The 23211-nt window shown below is 43.4% G+C and overlaps 1 protein-coding gene across 4 annotated transcripts in view; it reads right to left on the bottom strand.

Moving 5' to 3' along the window:
- Positions 1-23211, bottom strand: part of fam184ab (family with sequence similarity 184 member Ab) — a 45582-nt gene that overhangs the window by 19286 nt on the left and 3085 nt on the right. For all 4 annotated transcript variants that reach the window (XM_030345763.1, XM_030345764.1, XM_030345765.1 and 1 more), the window contains exons 2-13: positions 19550-19669; positions 18947-19105; positions 17908-18147; positions 17267-17350; positions 16720-16971; positions 16167-16302; positions 14058-14239; positions 11953-12138; positions 6503-6625; positions 5621-5782; positions 3318-3439; positions 2951-3101 (exon numbers count right to left, since the gene is read on the bottom strand). In XM_030345763.1, the coding sequence (XP_030201623.1) occupies positions 2951-3101; positions 3318-3439; positions 5621-5782; positions 6503-6625; positions 11953-12138; positions 14058-14239; positions 16167-16302; positions 16720-16971; positions 17267-17350; positions 17908-18147; positions 18947-19105; positions 19550-19669 (1917 nt within the window). The remainder of the gene's footprint in view (positions 1-2950; positions 3102-3317; positions 3440-5620; positions 5783-6502; positions 6626-11952; positions 12139-14057; positions 14240-16166; positions 16303-16719; positions 16972-17266; positions 17351-17907; positions 18148-18946; positions 19106-19549; positions 19670-23211) is intronic.

The following is a 23211-nucleotide window of genomic DNA, read 5'->3' as shown; positions in this document are numbered from 1 at the left end:
ACTAAGTAAAACAAATTCTGTTCGACGATTTTTGTGAGGCTTGTTCTAAAGATTTTATGTAGCGATTTTGGTGAATTTTTGATTATTTTTGTAGCCTGTGAATATTTTGATCATGTTTAGCTTTAATATGAAATTGTAGGAAAAGTATACATTATAGTATGCAAAGATTTTATAAATGCATCTGATTCTAGAGATTAATATTCTGAAAGAATTTTGAGTCCAGGTCAATCTGGTGAGGAGCCAAAACTGCACCCAAATGTGGCGATATGGTAGAAAATCATGAATTATCATGATTTTTTACAATAGCGCCACCTTTAGGTGCAGTACCACAAATTTGGGTTTATCGATAGAGGGGGTTATTGTAACCATACCTGAACATTTCGGTATAGGCTGCAGTATGACTTTTACAGAATTTGAGAAAAAAAATAAAACGTTACAGAAACAATAGGGGCCAAGCAGCTTCACTGCTCAGACCCCTAATAAGTTGCAGAGTGTTGGGACCAATGAGTAGTCAAAGGAAATGTAGTACTGGGACAACGGGGGGCATGGCCAAGGCCTCTTTCTGTAGGCGTAATGCGGCTAATGTAATGTGGCTTCTCATCTATTCCAGTCAGCCCTCCTACGATAGCTGTTGTCAGAGGGAAATCCAAGTTCATCCACAGGTCAATCACCAGTATTCCTCCTGTGTTTCTTCATGATTACAGATTCACCGCCACACCTTCCAAAACCACTTGATGGGACCCAGACACTCTTTATGCATTGAATATGTAAATGTTATGACAATTCCCAGAGCCATTGCATAATGTGGTTTGACGATCACCACCTGTTTGGTGCCGTCTGGGTCCCATCGGTAGCATTTTTTGGACCTTTTCTTTGAAGGCGGCTCCAGATCTGGCTTCAGGGACTGCAGTAGTCACTCTCCTACAATCTGGCCTGGCCAGGTCATGATTACAAGTTGAGTCATACACGTTCTTCCTGTTGGATCAGAGAGCCAACATCCTTGTCTCCAGCGGTCAATTCCTTCAGATCCTTACTGTGGAGATGATCAGTTAAGCCTGGTTTAAATTAGACGATTGTATTGCTATTTAGTCCACGGTTAAATCAGAACGTCCTTTATTAGCGGTTATTTGAGGTTGTGGAACCCCTCAAGGACTTGACTCTGGGCCAGGTGGTTGCCAACACTTTGTTCTGTCCGGGTTATGAGTTGGCATGTTTGCTCCTGAAATCATGAAAGGCTTGGCTTCCACCGGCCCTGCCTTTGCTGCATAAATGTGCAACTTGGTGAGGTTCCAAACAGGCCATTAGATGATCCAATTGAGGCGGACACTCTCGGGCTGCGTACCTCTTAGCGTCGATGCTGTGGTCCATTACTACCTTTCCCGAGGAGCAGCGTTCTGGTCCATGAGTCAGCCGACTTCTGCTCGAGCTGGTCAGCGGTGCAAATCTGACTCAGGGGTTGGCCATCCCTCAGATGAAGCAATTTGCTTTAATAGGGCTAGATAAATCTTGTTACTTTATTGCCTTTTTCTAACAGGGTTAGAAAAAGGAAAATAAAAGGGTTTAAGGTAAATAAAACTTAAGGTAAATAAACAAGTTAAAGAATAAGAAGTGGAAAAGAGAGTGGTTAACCACTTTGTCGGTACACCACTGTCCCATCGGATCATCCTTGTCCCTTCTTCTCCACTCGGTGCATCTGTCTTTACAATAGCGGCTGTCTCAGGGAGATCCATAGTGCCTCCACAGCTCAATCAGCAGTACTCCTCTTTCCTTGTTCTTCCTGACTTACCGTGACCTCATTCCCACCATATGCAGCCGTTCAGACCTCGTTAGAGTGCAGTCTTGACTACTGATAAGCCACAGCTCTACACGTTAGGGATGTTAACAGATGACCGTTTGACCGATGGTTGACCGTATCAACGTTAACCGATCAATCTTGTCGCTTGTCGTTAATAAAATAAAAAATTGGGCTGAAGTGTGTGTTGGTTTCACTTTACACAAAAAGATGATCAGATGAGGTGACTTATTGGAAGTTGGACGGACGCCGCGTCTGTAGACCACTGTTTAATTTCTTCTCAAGTCTTAATTATTCCGGCTGAGAATATACTCTCTGAATTATTATGGACAGTAGACTAAATGCTGTAAGTGAAAAATATTATCCCTCACACTCAACTTTTCTGTCTCCTCCAAACTAAACAAGCGGCCTCTCTTCTGAGCTGTCATTTTCTTAAATGAGCCGTGGCAATGTTTCAAATGAGCTCCTAACGCTGCCCTCTTCCGATTGGCCCCTGGTGAATCCCGCGCAGGGTCTCAAGGTGGTCCACACCATCTCAGACCATTGTGGGTGTGCGAGCCCGCTCTCTACACACGGTCAACTTGCAGTAAGCATGCCTCGTGTTTCAATTCAAACACAGGTCGTGCCGCGGTTAGAGCCGCTTCCTCTCACTCGGAGAGTGTGTGTGTGTGAGTCGGAGGCAGAACGGGAGAGAGATAAGCAGAGTTACGAAATAGCAGGCGGCTGGCGTGGCTCGAAATGGCTGTTATTTCAAATAGCACATTTTAATCTGATCAGTTAACCGGTTTCAACCGGTTGATGAGGCTCGGTGGTCGGTCAAGAATATTTTACATTTTCGCCATCCCTACTACACGTGCATACACTGATTGGAGCAGTGCTTGCCTTCCTGAACCACACCCAGTGTTCTCCATCCAGTTTTCACTCCAAAATATAAACTTTGCTCACTGAATAAACACCAAATATTCAAAGAGTACTGTTCACATTGAAGCTCCAAAGATGAAGGGAACATATCATATAACAAGAAGTATTTTTAAATGACGTTATTTTGTGCTCATCGTGACTTTAACATGAACCCATTTGTGTCCATCCTTATGCCCATAGCACGTTTGCCCAGTTGCAATGCAAGGCTGACGTGGCTGGCCCAACAAAATGAATCACCTGTTCCAGGAGGTCCTCCACCTTCCTCTGCCAACTCTCCCGGGCGCAGCCCAGCTCCTGCTCCTTGCTCCTGGCCAGCTGGGCCAACGCCGCGGCCTTGTCCTCCTCATGGTCCTCCCGCAGCTCCTCCCGCAGCTTCTTACACTCCTGCCTGAAGGGTGACGCGTGCGTGAGAGACAGCGAGCACATATGTGCATGTACACACACACACACACACACACACACACACACACACACACACACGGAGGGAAATGCTCTTGTGTGACTGCTTGCTGGCACCCATCCATTCTCACACATTCCTGATGGCAAGGACACACACAAAGAGACACGTGGACACAGACTCTGAAAGGGAGAGTCACCAGCTCACCTCAACGTCTCGGTCCATTTGAGCTCCAGCTCCAGGGCCATCTTGTCCATCTTCATCTTCTCCTCCTCCCGTGTAGTGATGAGTTTAGCCTCATGGTGCCGCTTCTGCATTTCCATTTCCCCCTGAGGTAAAGGAAAAAAAACCAGAAGGGGAGAGGGAGGGAAGGAGAACACCCTGTTTTATTCAAAAGAGAGGGCAGCGAAGCATTTTACTGCTGTGCAACAACAAAAACATCCAGAAGATCTGCATATTTAACATGCAGTGCAACTACTTCTTTAAATTGTGATAGCTGAGCACGTCCAACATAAAGTAAAAAACAATGCCGCTCCAAAGCCAACTACTATTTCATATTAATGAAGAGGAAATGAACAGGAATGTAGCGAATAGGGTGTGTGTGCATGCCAATTCTGAATAAATCCTGCCAATACAGAGCACCTCTCATCTTTCCTACTGATTTAAGTGTGATACATTATTATGAACACTGGGTCAACTGATTACAAAATATTGACTGCTTCATTTCCTTAAAGAGCCAATTAACCCAAACTCATTTTGTTTTTGTTTTTAATGTTGTAAGATGTTCATTTGATCGTCAACACAGTAATATGTGAGCGTTCAACTGTGTGAACATTCCACTCAGAACCCCTGTGGTTTTCTTTTAGTCAGCGGAGCTCGTGGTTGTTCATTGATTTTGATGATTGCTTGTGAGAGAGGGATAGGCTTCCCAGGAAACTATAGTATAACACTCCGGTGTGTGTGGATAGTGAAGCTACTGCAGAGCAAATTCTTATTTAATATACACATCCGAGTGAGGCTAAGGCTTCTCGGACGCTCGTAACAATAGCCATAGTGTGTGGTGCATTTCATATACAACATCGCTCGTTATGACTCATACCCGACGACGGTACTAAAAAAGTATCACCAAGTTGCCATGGTTCATAACCATGGGGTTAACAAGCCCCCCTTCTTTCTGGAACTCTCCACCCTAAACACATTTTCTTAGATCGCAAAGTGTTTGATTTCCAGCTGAATCAGTGGGTTCACTGACACTTTAACGCCGACAGGGATCCACACTTTTGCCAGGCGGGTTATTTTGCCCAAGTGTCTGAAGTTAGAGCTCATTTACATTAGCAGCAAACCATGAAGACGCTGAACTTGGTAGAAAATCTGCTGAGTCATCTGTATACAGTGAGAAACTCTATTAGAGGAGCTCACCTGTGCTGACAGACTAAATATTCTGTCTGCACAGGTGCCTTAGTGGTAGTTTGGACCAAAAAGCAGACCTGAAGCTTGAAATCTTTCTCCATCAACCCTAAAATGCATTCATTATCGTATTCAGTATAGGGTGAGAACCAACACTGTGCATTCCTTATCTCCTCACTCCAGATCCTAGGACAACCATTCAATCCTTGACATACTAAATGTCTTTAAAGGAACACAACTTCCTGACCTAGAACAATGCAACATAATGGCTTACTTAACACCTCAGACATGCTGCTTACTAAGAGGGAAACAAAGTAAAACTAAATAAATATCCTTTAATTAAAGTAATTAAACATTTAGAAAATATATTCATTGTGTTTACATCCAATTATTTATTTTGTAATATTGTCGTGGAATAAATTAATCCTAATTAAGGGTACCTAAATTATAGTGTAATTATGTGAATGCATTTAATGAAATAAAATATATATACTTTCAGTTTCAGTCAATTTATCCCGAGGCTGGTTCATGCTAGAAATGTAAAAGACCATTTCCAGACGTTGAGTCGCTCTGATTGGTGCAGAGTACGTCTTGCCTATGCTGCTGCTGTCCCACGGCCCACGCTGTCGCACTACATCAATGACGCTCCGAGGCCAATGCTGCGTGCGTCCGTGTGAAGAGCTAACTGCTTTTCAAAGCCAGGGAGGATGGCAGATTGGTGTCGTGCACATCTTTGACTAAAGCAGGTCCAGAGCATCTTGTTGATCGTCATCCACATGAACGTGGTGCTCAGCTCCCTATTTAGAGAGATGACAGGTTCTGCAACCTGCAAAGATGACTTCTGAGTAACCAGCGAGTGAGAGTGGGGGAGTGTGTGTGTGTGTGTGTGTGTGTGTGTGTGTGTGTGTGTGTGTCTGTCTTTGTGTGTGTGTGTTTCTCATCTCGGTTCAATAGGGTTTAGGGAAGAGGACTGATTGGGGATCCCAGTGAAACAGGGAATCTAGTCACATCGTTTTGGAATGACAAACATAACCAACCTTTGCCCACTGAGGCCTATATCACATATCTGCATAACATGTCTACCAGGTAGCGAGTGTCTCCACCTGCAGAGCGGTCAGAAGGTTGCTGGTCTCTCTGAGTCGAGCCCGGGTGGCGTCCAGCTCTTCAAGCAGTTTGTCCTGCGCCTCCTTCAGGGTGGAGATCTGTCCGTCCGCAGTGCTGGCAGCCTCCTCCCCGTGGGACACCTGCTCCTGCAGCAAGCACACCTGGGGGGGGAGGGAGATAGAGAGGGAGGGACACACACAGATAGGTTTCCACTCCTATTCATTGCCAACGCAAGCGTGTACGTCTCCCAGTAGCAGGTGGCTCAGGCTAACTAACCAGGCCTGGCTCACGTGTAAGCCCAGACCCCTTGTTAACTCAGACCTCTTGTTAACTCAGACCTCTTGTTAACCCAGACCTCTTGTTAAGTCAGACCTCTTGTTAACCCAGACCTCTTGTTAACTCAGACCTCTTGTTAACTCAGACCTCTTGTTAACCCAGACCTCTTTTTAACTCAGACCTCTTGTTAACTCAGACCTCTTGCCGTGAGTGAAGGCGTCGTCATTTTGCCACCTCATTTTTTTTATGGAGATCTTCATTTAACAACCATCTCAGTAATTAGGGTACCCACTTTGCCGGAGTATATTGGGTCTTTAATGTGGGTGATAACCAGTTTATAGCGGTTTTAACACCTTCACTCCATCTTATGCTACAATTGCAATAGACCTGTGATATTATGACAAAGTAACTCACACTTATACACTCTTTGCACAGTAAAACAGTACAAACCTACAATGGTTTGAATGGAACTAAAGTAAAAAAGGGACAATTTGCACTCATGCTCTTACATACAGTCTTCCATTGTAACTGAGCGTGTAAACACATAAGAACCGTAAGGTGTTCAGACCAGCCAAAGCACAGCACCAGAGTGGCATTAGCACTACCTCGTTGTTGGCAGCAGAGAGCTTCTCCGTCAGCTCGGCCCGCAGCTCATCCAGCTGCTGACGGAGAAGGGCTTTCTGCTCCTCCAGTGAGGCACGCTCCTTCTCGAACTGCTGCTCCAGCTCCTAAAGAGACACACGGCACACACAGGGGTGATGAATAAGGCATCAAGGCGTTCATGGGCAGGTGTCGGAAAGGCAGATTACTGGGCATTATATCGCCAACACACACGCACACAAAGATGATTGTCAAAGGGGTGGTGGTTCAATCAATTTCCTCATTATTTAAACTAAACTAAACTTTTGACATTATGTTGACATATACTATTATAATTTTACAACATACCTTATATTACGGTAAAAAATCAATCCCACCCAAAAAAATCTGATTTATTTTTTAGTTGGCTAACCGTGACACAGAAAAGGAAGCGGTACTTGGAGTATCAGAGGCGAGCCTGTTCCCAACAGTGCAAATTGACCCGATAAGCTGTGCAGTAAAAATCGGTTAAATTGACAGCTCACACAGAAATAATGGAAAACTAAAACTTATATTACTTCTATTCAATGTATATGGATTTCACTAGCCAGCCAGCCACCTATCATGAAAACAAGCCATCTATCATCTAGAGACAACACATTGTACAGTTAAGATTCATTGAGGTTTATTTGTCATTCTTTGCTGGCACATTAATCTGTGCATTCAATTAGACATGTTAAATGAAATGTTTGCGATATTACTTCATTGTTATTCCGCACAGTGGAGTCAGAGCCATAGTGTAAAGCTCAACTGTCCTTGAGTCTTTGTTGGGGTGTTGCTGCTGCGCTGGGTGGAACCTACGAATTTTTACAGTGGCTGTTGCACCAAAATGTTAGTTGCCAACCCTTGATTCAGGTTAATAGTTAAACCTTGTCCTAGGTTATAGGTGGAAAAGAACACCAAGTCCACTGCATCAAGTTACTAAATCATGAGCACGATGATGCTACAGTGGAAAAGGCAGGAGGCCTTTCTGTGCGTGGGTGATGCAAAGGCACAGATACCATCGGTTGGGCAGAGAGATCACTCTAGTCCATTCGGCCACTCTCCAGCAAAATTGGGACATATGTTCTGGTCCTGGCCATCTCTCCATGATTCATGGCTCCCCATCTTCAAAAACGTACTGTACCCAGCCTTTTTACACAAGAAAAAAAATCGCTCCTGCCTGCACATATAAATATCTTTGGTGTGCCAGGCCCAAAGACAAATGTAGTGCCATTGCTTTCTCCTCTCTCCTTGCCTTAACCACCTTGAATATAAATCAACCTCTGAACCACCTCTTTATATTTGATGAGGCTTAGGTGCTTTCTCTCATCATCTACTAATCTTTAGTAATATTGTTATATTCTTGCATAACACAGTGCTAAAATATATATAATGCATCAATTCACACAACCCTTTTGACACTAGCGCTAGTAACTATAATCACAAGGCTTGCCACATGGCATGCGGGTGCAACACCTTTGCTTAGGTTCGTGTCTCTGTGTGGAAGAAATCTCATTAAACTTTTAGATCTCATCAGCTATTCAGCTTGAACATGCAACATGCAAAATACCTCTGCCTTGAACATAACAGAAGTGTGTCCATGCTACACACAATATACTATACTGTAAACCATTAAAGCTGTTTGGTTCAATTTGGAGCTCAAAAAACCGCATCAACGCCAAAATCTATAATGCAACTAAATGTACAGGATGGCTAGAAGATCATATGAAAGACATGGCCAGAACAAAATAGCTTACAGTTTTGCGATTTGATTAGTTGGAATAGGATTTGTTTTTTTGGAGGAACTGGATTTCTATTGGCTATTCCTATTTCAAGGCCAATAATCGCCCGTCTGGGTGAATAAACCACAGTAACTGTCTCTCCTGGCTTCACTAAAACATCCGTTTCCAATATCATTTGTCAAATGATATTGGCTACTCTGAAGAAGAACATTTAGCGGCGCCACCCCGGGCCGGTTACATAAACCCTGGCAGTAGCACTTCAGCCTTCGTGATAAGACATCGTCAAGTACTTTTATGGCGATTGACTGTTATGTTGTCTACAAACCTTCACAAACTTCGTACTTGTGCAATGTGCATCGATTCCAAAAGCGGAATAGTATTGCTATCGTTCACATTTGTGGCTCCCGCTACATGCTCTTTGGTACAGAATCGAAGGCACAAATGAATTGGTTTATGAGGATGTTAGCAGCCAGACTGTTCACCCAGATCAGTACGGTTCTTTAAAGTGTCATTTAAGATCTGCCGTCTAATGTCACCGGAAACACGTTTGTATTGATTTGCTGTATTGAATGGACAGCTCAACACAACGATAACAATAAAAGCAAAGTGTAAGCTTTTGTGGATGGGTCCCTGTGTTTAAATATGATAGAGGATGGCACGCCCTGCCTTCACTGGGACAATTGTCCTTTCTGACTAATGAGACATTATTATCAACATTAACATCAGATGGCCATTCTTTTACTCCAGAACTTTATTGTCTAATCTACCGCTCTCTCAAATCTTGCCATCCTTGGTTGTGGGTGTGTATGGACTGATTGCAGTGTGTGAGTGTTGATGTGAGTGTGTGTTAAGCTGAATCTATGCATGAATAACATTGAAACATATGTACATTACATGAACATATGTTGTTACTCATTTCGCTGCACTAATAAGGAAACAGATTGTTAATTGGACACATAGCGTGGTGTGTTTTGGCATGGAAAAAAACTGTGTGTGTGTGTGTGTGTGTGTGTGTGTGTGTGTGTGTGTGTGTGTGTGTGTGTGTGTGTGTGTGTGTGTGTGTGTGTGTGTTTGATTGATTGAGGGTGGGAGAGAGAGAGAGACAGAGATAGCTGACAGCTTGTGTTTTGACTGAAGCAGGCAATATTGTCACAATGTTTTTTATTTCCATTTTTATTCGGATCATGTACTCATTCTGTCAATTTGATATGGCATTTTAACTGGTGGGCTCCAAAATTAATAGAAGTTAATTTTTTTGGTCTATTAAGATCTTAAATTCTGTAGGATGCCAATGTCTACTAGAAACTGATTGTTAAAATGAGATGTGCCAAGTGTGATTCAATGGATATGGTTGTTGCTGCTTTTTCATGCAAGAACCTTACATTTGTTCTTAAACTGCCAGTGAACCCAGAATCTTGTTTTCTTTGTTAGTAGGTTACCATGGCCTTCACCATAGTAATCCATGGAATTTGGTCTGTAACTAAATTGATTACTATTTAAACCAAAATCGTTGCATTTTTTTTTAGATTTCTCTTATAGGTACGTGCTAACTAGACTAGAAACAGAAATGGAGTCCCCACAGCATAAACATTATGCAGAAGTACTTTTTATATATTTCAATAAATAAATGATTCATGGTCTATACATTTTCTGGGGACTGGAGTCATGATTGATTGGCGCTGAGAGGGAAACGAGAAAATATGGTAATGTTATGAGAGGTAAAATGGGCCTCTTGGTGATTGGGTTTCGGAGCATAGCACCGGGAACACTAGGCTGAGTTCCAACGCTCGTCTCAAAGCGAATGAATGGCAGCACGCAGCTCTTTGGTGGCTAATCATCAGCGTGGTTCAGTTGGAGCACAAGGCTGCAACTCTTTAATTCAGCTTGTTCTGATTGTGTTAAAAGTGTATTTTGCAGGTCCTCAAGCCTCTGCACTGCATAGTACTCCCTGTCAGTGGCGTACTGGCGTACTGCGCCATGGTTTAACTGCTGTCCTTAGCCCCAACAACTCCAAAGTCACTTGGCTCAACAGCTCCTGGCTCTCTTCCTTGCTGACGCATCGGTCGTACGGCGTCGCAAGTCACTGGCACAAGGTCACAGGGTCCAAAATTTGGTTGTTGTCATTTCTTGCACAAAAAATAACCCGTTTTGTGCATCAACTCAAGCAGGCTCATAGATTTTACAAGATGACATATAGTTTATTATCAGTATCAAAATATCTCAAATGAATCCCAAAATACATATCCTCACATGTATTTTGGGATGCATGTGCTTCTGTAAAAGGCTGCGTGTGAAAGCCGTGACGCACGAGCCGCAGGGCGCCAACCCCTAATCCACCGTACAGTCATAGAGTACAGTCATGCAGTGAGGCGTGTTCGCCTGGAGTCCGCCGTACAGTCACACAGGGAGGCGTGTCCGCCTGGGCTCGGACAACAGATACTGGTCAGAAGACATCCCTTATGCAGACTTGTTGATGTGCAACAATACAAACACGGCTAGCCAGCTGTTTAAGGTAGACCAGGAAATCCTTGGCGCGACCCTTATTGTCTTTGCCTCCGTCAAAATAAGCGGCAGTGTAAAATCACGACAACATCAACACCTCAAAGTAGGAGAAGTCGATAAACCTCTATTTGCTCAGATTCTTTCATCCGTTTCCGAAAGTATAGCTTCATCCTTCCCACTTCTGTTGGACAAATGGATATCATCCCCCTGCCAGCCGAGCTCCGGAGTCTAATTTAAATCAAACCCCATTTTCTCATTCGGGACACTGCCGCATCGACAGCATTTCTTTGTTTTCCCGACTCCTATACCGTAGCTGGTGCTCTCACCTATCACTAATCCAATACTGACGCTGCTAAATATTATGGGTTTGCTTTCATTGGTTTACAAAAAGGAGGATTTCAAGCTCCGTACTCAAATCTTTTTTTATTCTTGTCCTTTGGTGCCTTCTTTATGAAAGATGCTTCTGAGTGCAACGCCTCCTCATATAGCATTTTCGGGGGCGTCAATTATGCTCATTCATAACCCTCATGAGCATAATTTTGTTAGTTGAGTGAGAGCCACTCAATTAGGGACGGGGTGATTTCTTCATGTTTACACATTTAGGACAATTTGCTGAACTCAATGAACATTACAGTTGAGGATATACATATGCAAAAAAGTAAGATCAAGTTCAGAGATACATTTGCAAATGTTCTTGCATGCTGCCCATTGGGGCCTGAGGTATCTTAAAGTCCTTTTTCAGTTTTGAGTGGGAATTTTTTTTCGCCCTGTGTCTCTCTTTTGTGTTTTTGTAATACCTGCTTAAATACTTCTTCTTCTAGTTAAATAACTGAAGGTAACATTTTCAAGTGAAAGGATACCATATGTGATAACACACAATATGTGATGTGTGATCAGCCTCTACCGACACCCATAGGAATTGTAAATAGGTGTAATATAGTAACACAGGTAAAATAAGTGATGAGTGGGTTTTGCGAGCAAGAGCGAGTGTATTTTTGCATTTGTGTGTGTGTTACTGTGCGTGCGTATGCGTGTGGGTGCGCATATGCATGTGTGTGTGTATGTGTGTGCGTGCCTGTGTGTGTGCTTGTGTGTGTGTGTGCGTGCGTTCGCGTGTGTGAGTAGATGTGCGTGTAGGTGTGTGCGCGTGTCGATGTTTGTGTCGGTGTTTGTGTGCGTGTGCTACCCACCGCCAGCAGGCACTCCTTGTCCCTCTTGGCGCTGTGCAGGGTGCTCTCTAGGGCCAGCCGGTGCTTCTTGGACAGGTCGTCCAGCATGCGGGCCTGGCCCTCCTTCATGTGGCCCGCCTCCTCCTCGTAGCGCGCCCGCACGTTGCTCACCTCCTTCTCGTACGACGCCTTCTCCTCGCACAGGCTCTGGGGACGCACGTAGGAACAGGCCGTTACCCAGCTGCCGCGCTGGGCGAGCGTTGAGGGACACGGCGTATTGGTGCGTGTAGCCCCTTTAAAAACAATGCAGTGACAGTGATTTGAGGAGAGGAGCAGAAGCAGGCGCCCCAGCCAACGCGTGATTTTTAGAAAGATATTGAACTGGAGTTCCTGGAGTTCCTGGAGTAGCATTTTGGAGGATGACACAAACAGGGAGCTGTGGGGTGGTAAAAGGCAAATTCAGTGTTCGGATGTATTGGCAATGTGACCGCAGGCAGCCCATAGCGAGCGAACCATTGACAGTATCAGGGTGAGCAACTAGAGGGGGGACGATTTCATTGTATCTCTGCACAATGTACAAACCGCCTTTTCAGTTTAATGATCAAAGCCGTGTGTCTTCAGTGGAACTTAAGTGGGTCGTGTCTTCCAATAGATCACTCTCAATGTTGCCTCAGTACAGCAGCGCTATGACTTCCATCACTGATCAACACCACTCATTATTTAAACACAGAACAAGGCCAGATAATCTTCAGACGTCTGACGTCCTTTCTACTATGGGCTGGGGTGCTCCATGGCTCGTCTGGTGTGTAACTCAGTCTAGAGCCGTGCATGTAAACCTTTGACACTATCCTCCTTATCACACAAAAATCCTTAGACATCAACATCACAGAACTTCAAATGCCTTTCCCAGACTAATTGATTTGTTATGCTGCAGCTTTCAATGCCAAACACTTGAAATAAAGTTATAATGAAAAGACTGTCTTTGTGAGTCTTTGCATCTTTTCCACAACTTGCAGGAGCCTTCGGATATGAGGTGATGTACTTTAAATTGGGCCTTTGTTACTGCAGCCTTTAAACGGGCGCGGCCTATATACAAGGTTGTTTTCAAGCCTTAGTGGTTATAAAGGGCAGCTTATGTACGATGCAGCCTATATTAGCTAACTACGGCACTGTCAGCGCGATCCACGCTGGGAAGGTCACCGTCTGGGCGTAAATCAATGATCGACCACCAAAGGGTTCAGTTGTTAAAAACATGACTTCAGTGTTTACTAGATACATGGGGGGGACTTCGCACAAAAGTAAAGAGTGGACAAACAAACGTGCAGTGACCTTTACTTCCTATTTTGTTTCTTTTCCGCTTTAAAATGCACAATAAAACCATTAAAACCCAAGACGGAGAACAAAGAGGTAAATTACATGGGTGCACATTTCCTTAAATAAACAAAAATAAATGAGCGATAGAAGGAAATACGTTACTATCTCTTCACCTAAAGCATTCTCTGATTTGAATATAACACACAGAAAACCAAAGCTGAAGAAACCCCAGTTCTAGTAAGAGGAATCCTTCACACATTTGTTGCTAAGTGCTGCTATCAACTGAGAGGCTGCTACTCAAAGTGAAGCACAGAGCTTCTCCCTTTTTAGATCACACACCACATGGGAGAAGTGCAGTATGTGTGGGTGACCGTGTTTAAATGAGGGATTGAATGAATGAGTGAGTGAATGAGTGAGTGAATGAGTGTAGGTTTGAGTGAGTGTGGGTTTGAGAGAGTGCGATCGTAGAGAGGAACGGAAGAGACTAACAGATGCAGTGACTATTTTCGGAAATAGTTTTTTCCAAAAAAGCTTCCATTTGCCGTGCACCAACGCGTTTGATCAAGAGTGTCTGTCAGAGTGTCTCTGCCCCATATGATTAACGAGGAAGCCGGTCAACACCGAGGAAGAGAGATACGAATAGGGAAGAGGATGGAGCAGACTGATAAATCTACGAATTCTACCAAAGACGACCACACACACACACACACACACACACACACACACACACACACACACACACACACACACACACACACACACACACACACACACACACACACACACACACACACACACACACACACACACACCTTCTCCAGGGCGTGGATCTGCTGCCTGTGCCTCTCCTCCAGGGCCTGGCTCTTGTCCTGCAGCGCGCCCCTCTCCTCCTCCAGGCGGACCACCTTGTCCTTCAGCCGGCTGCGCTCGCTCTCCAGGTCCCTGATGGCCGCCTCCTGGGTCATCTGGGTGGCCTGCAGGCTGCCGATCTGACCTGGCACACACACAGGGCCGGAGAGACAGAGCCTTGGAGTACAGGACGTAGGCGTCATCCATATGGGGGACGACGATGTTTAAATACATAAAGATACATTAACTATGTAAAGAATCATTTAAAAAGAACGAATAACGGAATCGTTCGTCATTGTTTAACTGACATTCTAATAAGTGAGTGCTATCCCCCCTGGATTCAACACAGCTAAATGATAATGGTTTCTCAAACATGAGCTGTATTCTACAAAAACATATTCATTAAAAAGATAATGGTTTCCAAAATTGGTGAGTCCTTAATATTGCAACAGTAAAAATAGATTGTGTTGCCCTAATGTTGCGGCTCACATCATTTATGCACTTTATCACACAGTCCCTTCTAATGGTCTAATGACACCAAGGCTGTTCCCTTGGTAACCAATGTGCAAAGTGATTTTTGTAACACCTTAATATTACTTTCATTAAAGAGCCAGTCACAAGTGGTAAGGTTATACTTTGTTATTACTTATATTATAGATGTTAGAAACTGATTAGTTATTATGTTAGTACTGATTAGCATTATTAGTCATGACATTATTTCATTTATATTTTATTATTAAGGCCGCTTTTTTACAATTATTAAGTCATGTTTTATAAATAATGTTTCCTACATAAGAATAGGCTATTAATATATTAATAAAAAAAATACGAAAGCCACTCAGTCAATGTTTTGCAGCACCTTTGAAGTTACTGTTACTGTTAATTGGTACTGATCATTCACTCATGTTTTATGAATGATTTGTAAGTGTTTTGTAATCTTAATCTTTAAATATATTTATTAATACTAGGCTACTCATTCATAAAAAGTATTATACATACATAAATAAAATATCAACTACCCAAACAGATATACAAATATTTGATATCTGTTTGGGGATTAACAATGTTGTATTATTTTAAGGCCTTATTACAATGGTCATATTTTGAAGTCACCCAAAGTGAAGCTCAGTTCTATTGCATTCTTTCTGCCCACCAGAGGCAGCGAATTATCAATGCATTAGCACCTGGATATCCATCGCGTTCATGAGCCGGTCAAATATATTGACCAACAAAGGCACCTGGGTGACGGATGCCATGCGCCCAGTGTCCATCTTTTGCATGTCAGCAGGATGCATCTCGAGTCAGCAGATAGTCAATAGTTAGCTTAGTTGTCGGCATGACAGCGAGAAGTCCGGTAATCCATTGGATTTTCACTAGGGTAAATCGTCCTCCAGAGACTGCCACTTGCCGTTTCAGATCGCTGCTCCCGTAAATAAGTGGTGACATACCGAATGGTAGACAAATGTCTTCAGCCTATACTTTGGCTTAAGGTAATACGATTGGTTTACCATAGTAACCCTCTGTAGAGAGGCGTTCCTGCTTCTTTTTCAGTAGGTTTAATTCAAGTTATTCATAACATTGCCGTATTCCGCATCTGTATATGTGCTTGTTGATAGCAGAGCGTGTCTTTGCATTGCAGCAATAGATTGTTTGGGTAAACGCCTGTACTTTCCGTGTTAGGTCTGATCTCGCATTGCTGCCCACAGTGTAGGCTGTATATTTTTTCATAATGCTGTTCCAAGCCAATATACTTACCGTTTGGTCATAAGCGACCTTGAATGCTTTTGGTCCAAATAAAATGAAGGCCTGAAGTCTTTCAAGCAAACAATTCACTGTAATGGATTTTTGATGATTCAATCAAACTTAGATCAACAGTGGTCTCCTAATAACGTGATACTTCAACACTATTATATATGACCAAGCATGGTCCTTGCATGGGAATGCATCCTCACATGCATGGGAGGCCGAAACATACAGACAGACAGGACACTCCAGGATCATATGGCAGGAGGACTCCCAGACAGACAGACACAACACTCCAAGTCCATTTGGCAGGGGTAGGACTCTCTTACTGGCTTTCAGTAGTATTTCAGTGGCCTGTTGTTGCACCCGGTCTCTGGCCGCCTCCAGCTCACATTCAGCTTCCTTCTGACGGATCTCCACGATCTCAGAGTCCTGCTTCACCTCGTCCAACTGCTTGGTCAATTCCTGAATAGGCCATGGTTGTACACATGTCAAGACAAACAGATAAAGATGCTGTAGGTACTGTAGCAGCATTACTGTACATGTTGGAGGTAAGATTCAAGACTAAGGAGGACAACCCAAAAAACGGTGAAAAAAGCAGTCAATGAGCAAGAGCAAGAGAGAGAGCAAGAATGAGAGGGAGAGAGAGTGAAGAGTGTGAAACAGAGCCACTCCCAAGTGAAACAAACTATACTGTGGCAAAGTAGCACGGCTTTGGAAACCTTTTGCACTAACTCACGGAAACCAAGACGAATAGACAATTATCGATCTACTCATGAATAAATTAGTCTCATCATTATTTTCAAACCGCCAAGCCTCCGGGAAACAAACGCAAGACAGGAAGGCTTTGAAGCTGGGTTCAGATCTCAGCTTCCCTTTTACCTTGTTGTTGTTCTCCGCCGCCGCCAGCGAACCCTGGAGCTTGTAGGACCGTTCGCGGTTCTCGCGGGCCTCCTCCGTCACCCGCGCCAGCTCCGCCCTCAGCTTCCCCAGGGTCTTCTGGAGGGCCGCCTCCTGGGCCTGGAACTCCCGCCGCAGGTCGGCCTCCGTGTGCTTCCAGGCCAGCAGGTTGTCGGCGCTCAGCTGCTGGGCTCGCCTCATGGCCTCCACCTCGCGCTCGTAGAAGGCCTGTGCCTGGGGGGCGGGGGGGGGTTGAGATGTTATGCACCTCGGGCAGAACCAAAACAAGGGATCTGTTTATGTGAATTATTCATTCAGCGTTAATCATAGTTCTTCTTTTTTTTCCGCAGCACTGAATGACACCAAAGAAAACACTAAACTAATTTATTCTGTTTAAAGCGGTCTCAACAGTGATAGACGTCTTTAATCGTCTCTTAATGTATTCGTAGCAACCACTGACTTCACTTTAAAATCAAAGAGTCCTTAAACTGCGGCTGGCTGCCATTTTACTGTCAACTTTTGTGATTACCTTGTTGAGCTTCGCTTCATATTCCTCCACCAATCTCTTCTTGTCCTGTTTGAGCTCCTCAACGCGCTCTGACAGAGATTCAACCTGAATCCATAAGACATTTCAATGCACATTTAGACACTTAAAGCCACTTTTATCCAAAGTGCGTCTGAGATGCAACTGCAGAGCACACCGACAGGCACTGAATGGAATTATAAATTGTTTTGGCAGCTGGGAGGATGGAATGACAATGGGTTCACGATAAAATCAGAGAACTTCTTTATTCGATGTGCTTCATGTTGGACTGCATTTGGTCATCTTAGTAGAAGGTGACCAATGTCCTTTGTTATAAATTGAAATTACTATAGGAATACATATAATGAAGGCCTGAAGTCTTTCAAGCAAACAATTCACTGCAATGGATTATTGATAATTCAATCCAAACTTAGATCATCAGTGATACTTCAACACTTTGATATATGACCAAGCTTCTTTTCAAGGGAATGCCTCCTTTCATGCACGGGAGGCCGAAACATACAGACAGACAGGACACTCCAGGACCATAAGGCAGGAGGACTGAAAGCAGGGCTTTACCTTTAGGGCCCAGTAATGCAGACGAGAGCTTATAACGCAATGTCATCAGGATCCAACACTGATGTTACCTCAGCCTTGTGAAGATGTCCCAGCTTCTCCTGGTCCTTGCTGTAGTTTGCGTTCTGGCTCTGGTGGCTGCGCAGTAGGTCCTGGATCTCCTGCCGGTGCTGGGCTTTGAGCTCCTCCAGAGTGCTCCTCTTCTCCTGTTCAAACTGGGCCTGGGCCTGGCTGAACGTCTGCAGCTTCTCCTCAAACGACCGCCGCATCTCCTCCACCTCCCTCGACATGGAGACGACACGCTGCGTGTGCTGCAACGACAAAAGAGGAACACAGCGACATGCTCACACACCAAAGTGTGCATGCATGGCTGTGCTCCCTCCTATCCGTCTTGAAAGACTTTTCCACGGTTTCCAATTTGACTTCAGGACACATCACAGCCCTACAGGGATTGCCTGTGCAATTTAAAATAAGACCGATCTAGGCCCAAATCACCTCAGCTGAATACTCTCCATGCGGAGTAGTGCTGTACTCGGGCTCTCCTGGATCACTGACTTCCTCCAGCTATCCTGGAGAGTCCCCTGTATCAGTAATCGTTTTCTGTTACTAGCCCAGAGCTCGTGGCGCGAGGGGAGGAAGAAAACTTAAGATTTAAGAGCTTTGCCTCCTGGCTCAGTTTCTTGTTCACAACTCCCTCTTCCACGCTTGCATTACTGCAGATATTATACTGAGACTTATACCTAGAGTCCAGTATCATGAACGTCATTATAAAGCATAAAACTAACACCACTATGAGACACTTTAGGTGTATTCACCGCTAGCGTCACAAAATAAAAGTGGAGAATATTAAATCCCTGTATTATGCCTGTTAAATAACTGTTGACAGATCTATAGTATATGGCATTTGGTGTACACATCCATTTCTTATCATAGATCATCCAGAGAGTTCATACATTTTCTACATGCTCTATCAGTTGAGCTAGACAGGAACAAATGTAAAGCCAAAGGTGCAAAGGGTTCATATGGAAGAACACAGACAAAATGGATTATTCCATCATCTCGCAGAAGGACTATTGAGCGGCCCACCCATCCAACCCTTCATCTACCTACCTGCGCTTCAGTGCAAAGCTGCATGTCTTCCACTTGCTGGCGGTAGCTTTCAAATTCAGCCAAGGCCTGCCTCTTCATGCGTTCGTGGAGTTCCAGGGATTCCTCCAGGGACTGGATACGTCTTTTCAGATCCATCTCATCGCTGATTTTACTCTTGTACTGGAACACAGTTGGATGGGTTTGCAACAAGTGCCTCCGGGCGTGTCATGTGTTCGACATTCACATTCTTGTTATTACCATGTAGAGATTATCATAGAACAAATACAGTTGGTGTTTTCTCACATCCCCAACCAACAGGGCTAACCCCTCTTCTGTCACCTGTAATTATAGCCAACACTACTGTATAATTGCTAATTACAGAGCAATACATTTACAGTTGTAAAGCAATATGACTTTATAAATGGGTTATTTTGATTCTCTCGGCAAGCTCTTAAATGAATGGGACGCATACATTAATAAAATATATTTGCTTCATATTCAGCAGAGATTGTTTTTAAATTTGGTGATCAGTGGCAGTTATTTGACTGAGCTTTCAATGGATTAAGGATGGTGGTTCATACATATTTTGTCCAGTGTTGGAACAACATAAAAAAAAACACCAACCAGCAGAATCTTCTCCCTGGTCTCAGAGAGGATCTGCTGCACCTCCTCCTCGTGCGCCTCCTTCAGCGTGGCGATGGCCGCCTCGTGTTCGTCATTCTTGGTGTTCAGAGCGTAAATAACCTGGGAGAAAATAACGGAATTAAAGATCAGCCCAAAGCATTGTCCACCATATTGTGTCCAAAGAAATGTAGTGAAAAACCCTTTGTCTTTATTTAAATCTGAATATACCAAGAGGTAAGTCACATCCCCAGATTTGACATGGCAGACTTTCTAAGTCCAACATTTTCCAAAATGTTTTGACTAGAACACCAATAGTCCTACTGTTTTAATCCCACTAATTTGTTGCTACTTTGAGTAGACTACATAATGGCACTTCCCTCAGCACAGCAAGCTGAAGGTCATTTTGTAAAGTCAAATCACTTAAACACTAATAACTAAAGTGCAAATGAGATAAGAGTAAGGCAAAAGCACTGCCTCAGACAGACCATCAGACCTTTCCATTTAATTTAGAAACACAAATGAAAAATATAGTTGCATGCAATGATAACGGCGTCCTACATAATATGGCTAGCTAGGTGAGCATAGACATGGGAAAATGCATACGTCATAGAAGACAGCCTTTTACTTTGTGCAATCTGTCACAAAATGGACCCAAGCCATCTACTAGTCCCTCTGACATGGACCTCGATCGTCCTCCAATCCACATCACATGAAACATAAAGAAAAAATAATAATAATCGGACACTTCCCATCCCCATCAGACCTTGAAATAAGGTCTTATTTTATCAAGAATCAACCTCTGCAATACCCTCCAGACTATTACTCTAGATAAAACGCTGCAGCAAGACTTTCAACCAAAACTATAAAGGGAGACCAAATCTGTAACAAAGCCAATTGCTACACTCCACCTAGGTGACTTTTATTTGGCTCCTCCAAACAAATGACGCAGGGTGGTGACGTTGAAGCCGGTTTATTTTAGAAGTTTGTCGACAATGATAAATAGCCTAGTGCTCCATGTTGCCGTGCAGGAGATCCCTGTTTGGTGATGGCTGGTTTAACCTGTGCAGACTGATTACGAAATGTGCAACAGGTGTGCAGCCCCACCCAGCCCCAGAGTCCAATCAGACTCGGCCAGGCGAGGCTGCTCAACATCATCCACACCGCACTCCCAAAACATCACTCTCAGAGCCCATTGAAACCTCCTACTGCTGACCACTAAAGCCCTGCATGGTACTGCTCCTGCCTTTTCCAAACTGGCCAGACCCTTCGGTCTCAGATAGAGGCCTTAACCACCCTGCAGACAGTCCTCTGCTGGTTGATAAAACATACAGCCAAGGCAGTCTGCGTTTAGAAAAATAGACTTGAAGCATATTGATATTAACTTGGCACTTGATATTTATTTTTTATTTTTTATGTTTTTCAGCATTTCGTGTGTGCACTTTATTTTGGTCATATTGTGACCCTAAATTAACTTCATGTGGAGTTCACTTATACTGTACAATATTCTCCACAGCCCTATGGCATCACTTTGATACCACATCGTTTTCACAGGCCGGCTCATTTTGATTCGACCCGCACATTTTTATTAGGACATATACTATCAGAATATATGGTTCTGAGCAAGACAGAGAGACGGTTCATATCCCGCCACTAGAAAAATTATTTAATATGCCTTGTCCCGCCCTCACAACCTGCCCATGTCCTAGCATACTCTCTGCACATGCAAAAACTACTTTCTCTGCTGAAACGTTGTTGTCCACATTGACATGGCCAAAGGTATACTAAGTTGTCAATTAAATAAGAAGTGAAGTATCTATTTAGTTGTGCAGGATAGAACCATAGGTTTGATCTGAAACAAGGCTATCGCGGTAACAACATATTGCAATATGAAAAGACACTGCATCCCATATTACTCAAACTTCAATTGAACATATCCGATGATGGGTTCAGATGCTCATTGAATCAAAGTGCGGAGCCTGTCCGTGAATAACCCAGTACAGAGAGAGGCTGTAATGCTCCAAACCTTTACAGATTCTGAAAAGAAAGAGAAAGACTGCTAGTTGTCTTTGTAGATGTATCGACCTATGATAAGGTGAAGGAGAAGTTCATCAATCTGAAGATACCAATGGGCTTGCAACAGATGTATTCCAAGCCCTTTTGCGTACGTAAATGTTGCACTTACATACAGTTTTTCTCACTAGTAGCCACTAAAAGCGCTTTACAATCATAGCCTTACATCCACCCATTCATACACCCATTCATACACACACATTCACACATGACAGCGGTGTCAATCACGCAAGGCAACAGCCAGCTGGTCTGGAGCAGTTAGGGTTAGGTGTCTTGCTCAGGGACACCTTGACACACCTTGATCTAGCCAGTCAACCCACTCTACCCCCTGAGCCATGAACAAGCTGACGTGTCTACAGAAAGCAGAGATGCAGAAAAGTTTATTAACGTATGTTTGGATATCAGACCATTCTATTCAATGTTATTAACATGATCAGTTGTTGTTATTTTAATAATAAGAATAACATTTAAAACTTGTAGCAGATTGTCACATGTTCAAAACAGGTTATGGAACCACATGCCAAATCGATTGGCCAAAATAAACGTGTAAAATGTAATTGTATCGCAATAATAAATTAAATAGACAGCCTATAAACATATTTGTCAAACTTCCATTCTCCATACAAGCTTTATAACTGTATTCATGAATGACCCTGAAAGTTCATGAGTTGTTCAAAGGACTCTGAACACGCTGTTGTACATCTGCCTTTTCAGCTGTAAGATTTCCTCTTCTGTGTATTTTGGCTCAAATACATATCCATCATTCCTTCCACTAGGTAAGGCTTGGCTGAAGATAGAGTCCTCAGTTGATCCGCACATTGGTATTCATTTCACGCTAACAAGACAACTGAAACTCAAAGAGCCAAACTCCAAGCAGATTCACCAGGTTGATATTGCGGAGGCCGGGTGAAAAGCAGGAGAAAGAGTTTGAAAACCCTGAAGATCCGGCTTATATATTTGTAGGCAATTGTTAGGCAACCTTAAGTAGGGGTGGTTCATGAAGTTTAAATGATGTCCCATAAAGACTTTTCCCTTGTTTATACAGGTCCACACTAGGACAGTACATAATTTGCTACCCTAACCAACCCTAACCCTAACCCATTCAGAAAAAAATAGTAGGCCTACATGACAAACAAATAAAATAGTTAGGGTAATGAAATGGTCTCTCTCGCTCGTGTCGCTATATTTAATAGGAAATTGATTTGATTGAACTGTGAATACGAAAAATAATGTGATATTGTGGTTCGTGATCCGGCCTGGAAAAAAGCAGGATATGACTTTTTTGCCAAAACCATCATAGAGACTGCAGCCTGATCGTCCTGGGATCGGGAAAGATTACGCAAGAAGATAATTCTACTTTCAGGTCACACTTATTCACATGAAGAGATTCATATTAGCCTGTAAATATGCAGCTTCATGATCATCATGTATCCTCCTTAAATCCTTTTTGACAATAATAAAAAATCTATACATACAGTACTACCATGTATCGGAAAACCACAGACAAGGTTTTCAGTGTTAACTCAGCAACAGATGAGGAATGAAAAGACAGCATGGGTGACATAATGCATAGTCAAGTCATGGTTGAAAGA

This window comes from Gadus morhua, chromosome 21 (genome assembly GCF_902167405.1).
Source record: "Gadus morhua chromosome 21, gadMor3.0, whole genome shotgun sequence".
Classification (NCBI taxonomy): domain Eukaryota; kingdom Metazoa; phylum Chordata; class Actinopteri; order Gadiformes; family Gadidae; genus Gadus; species Gadus morhua.
This window is presented reverse-complemented; position numbering and strand designations above follow the sequence as displayed.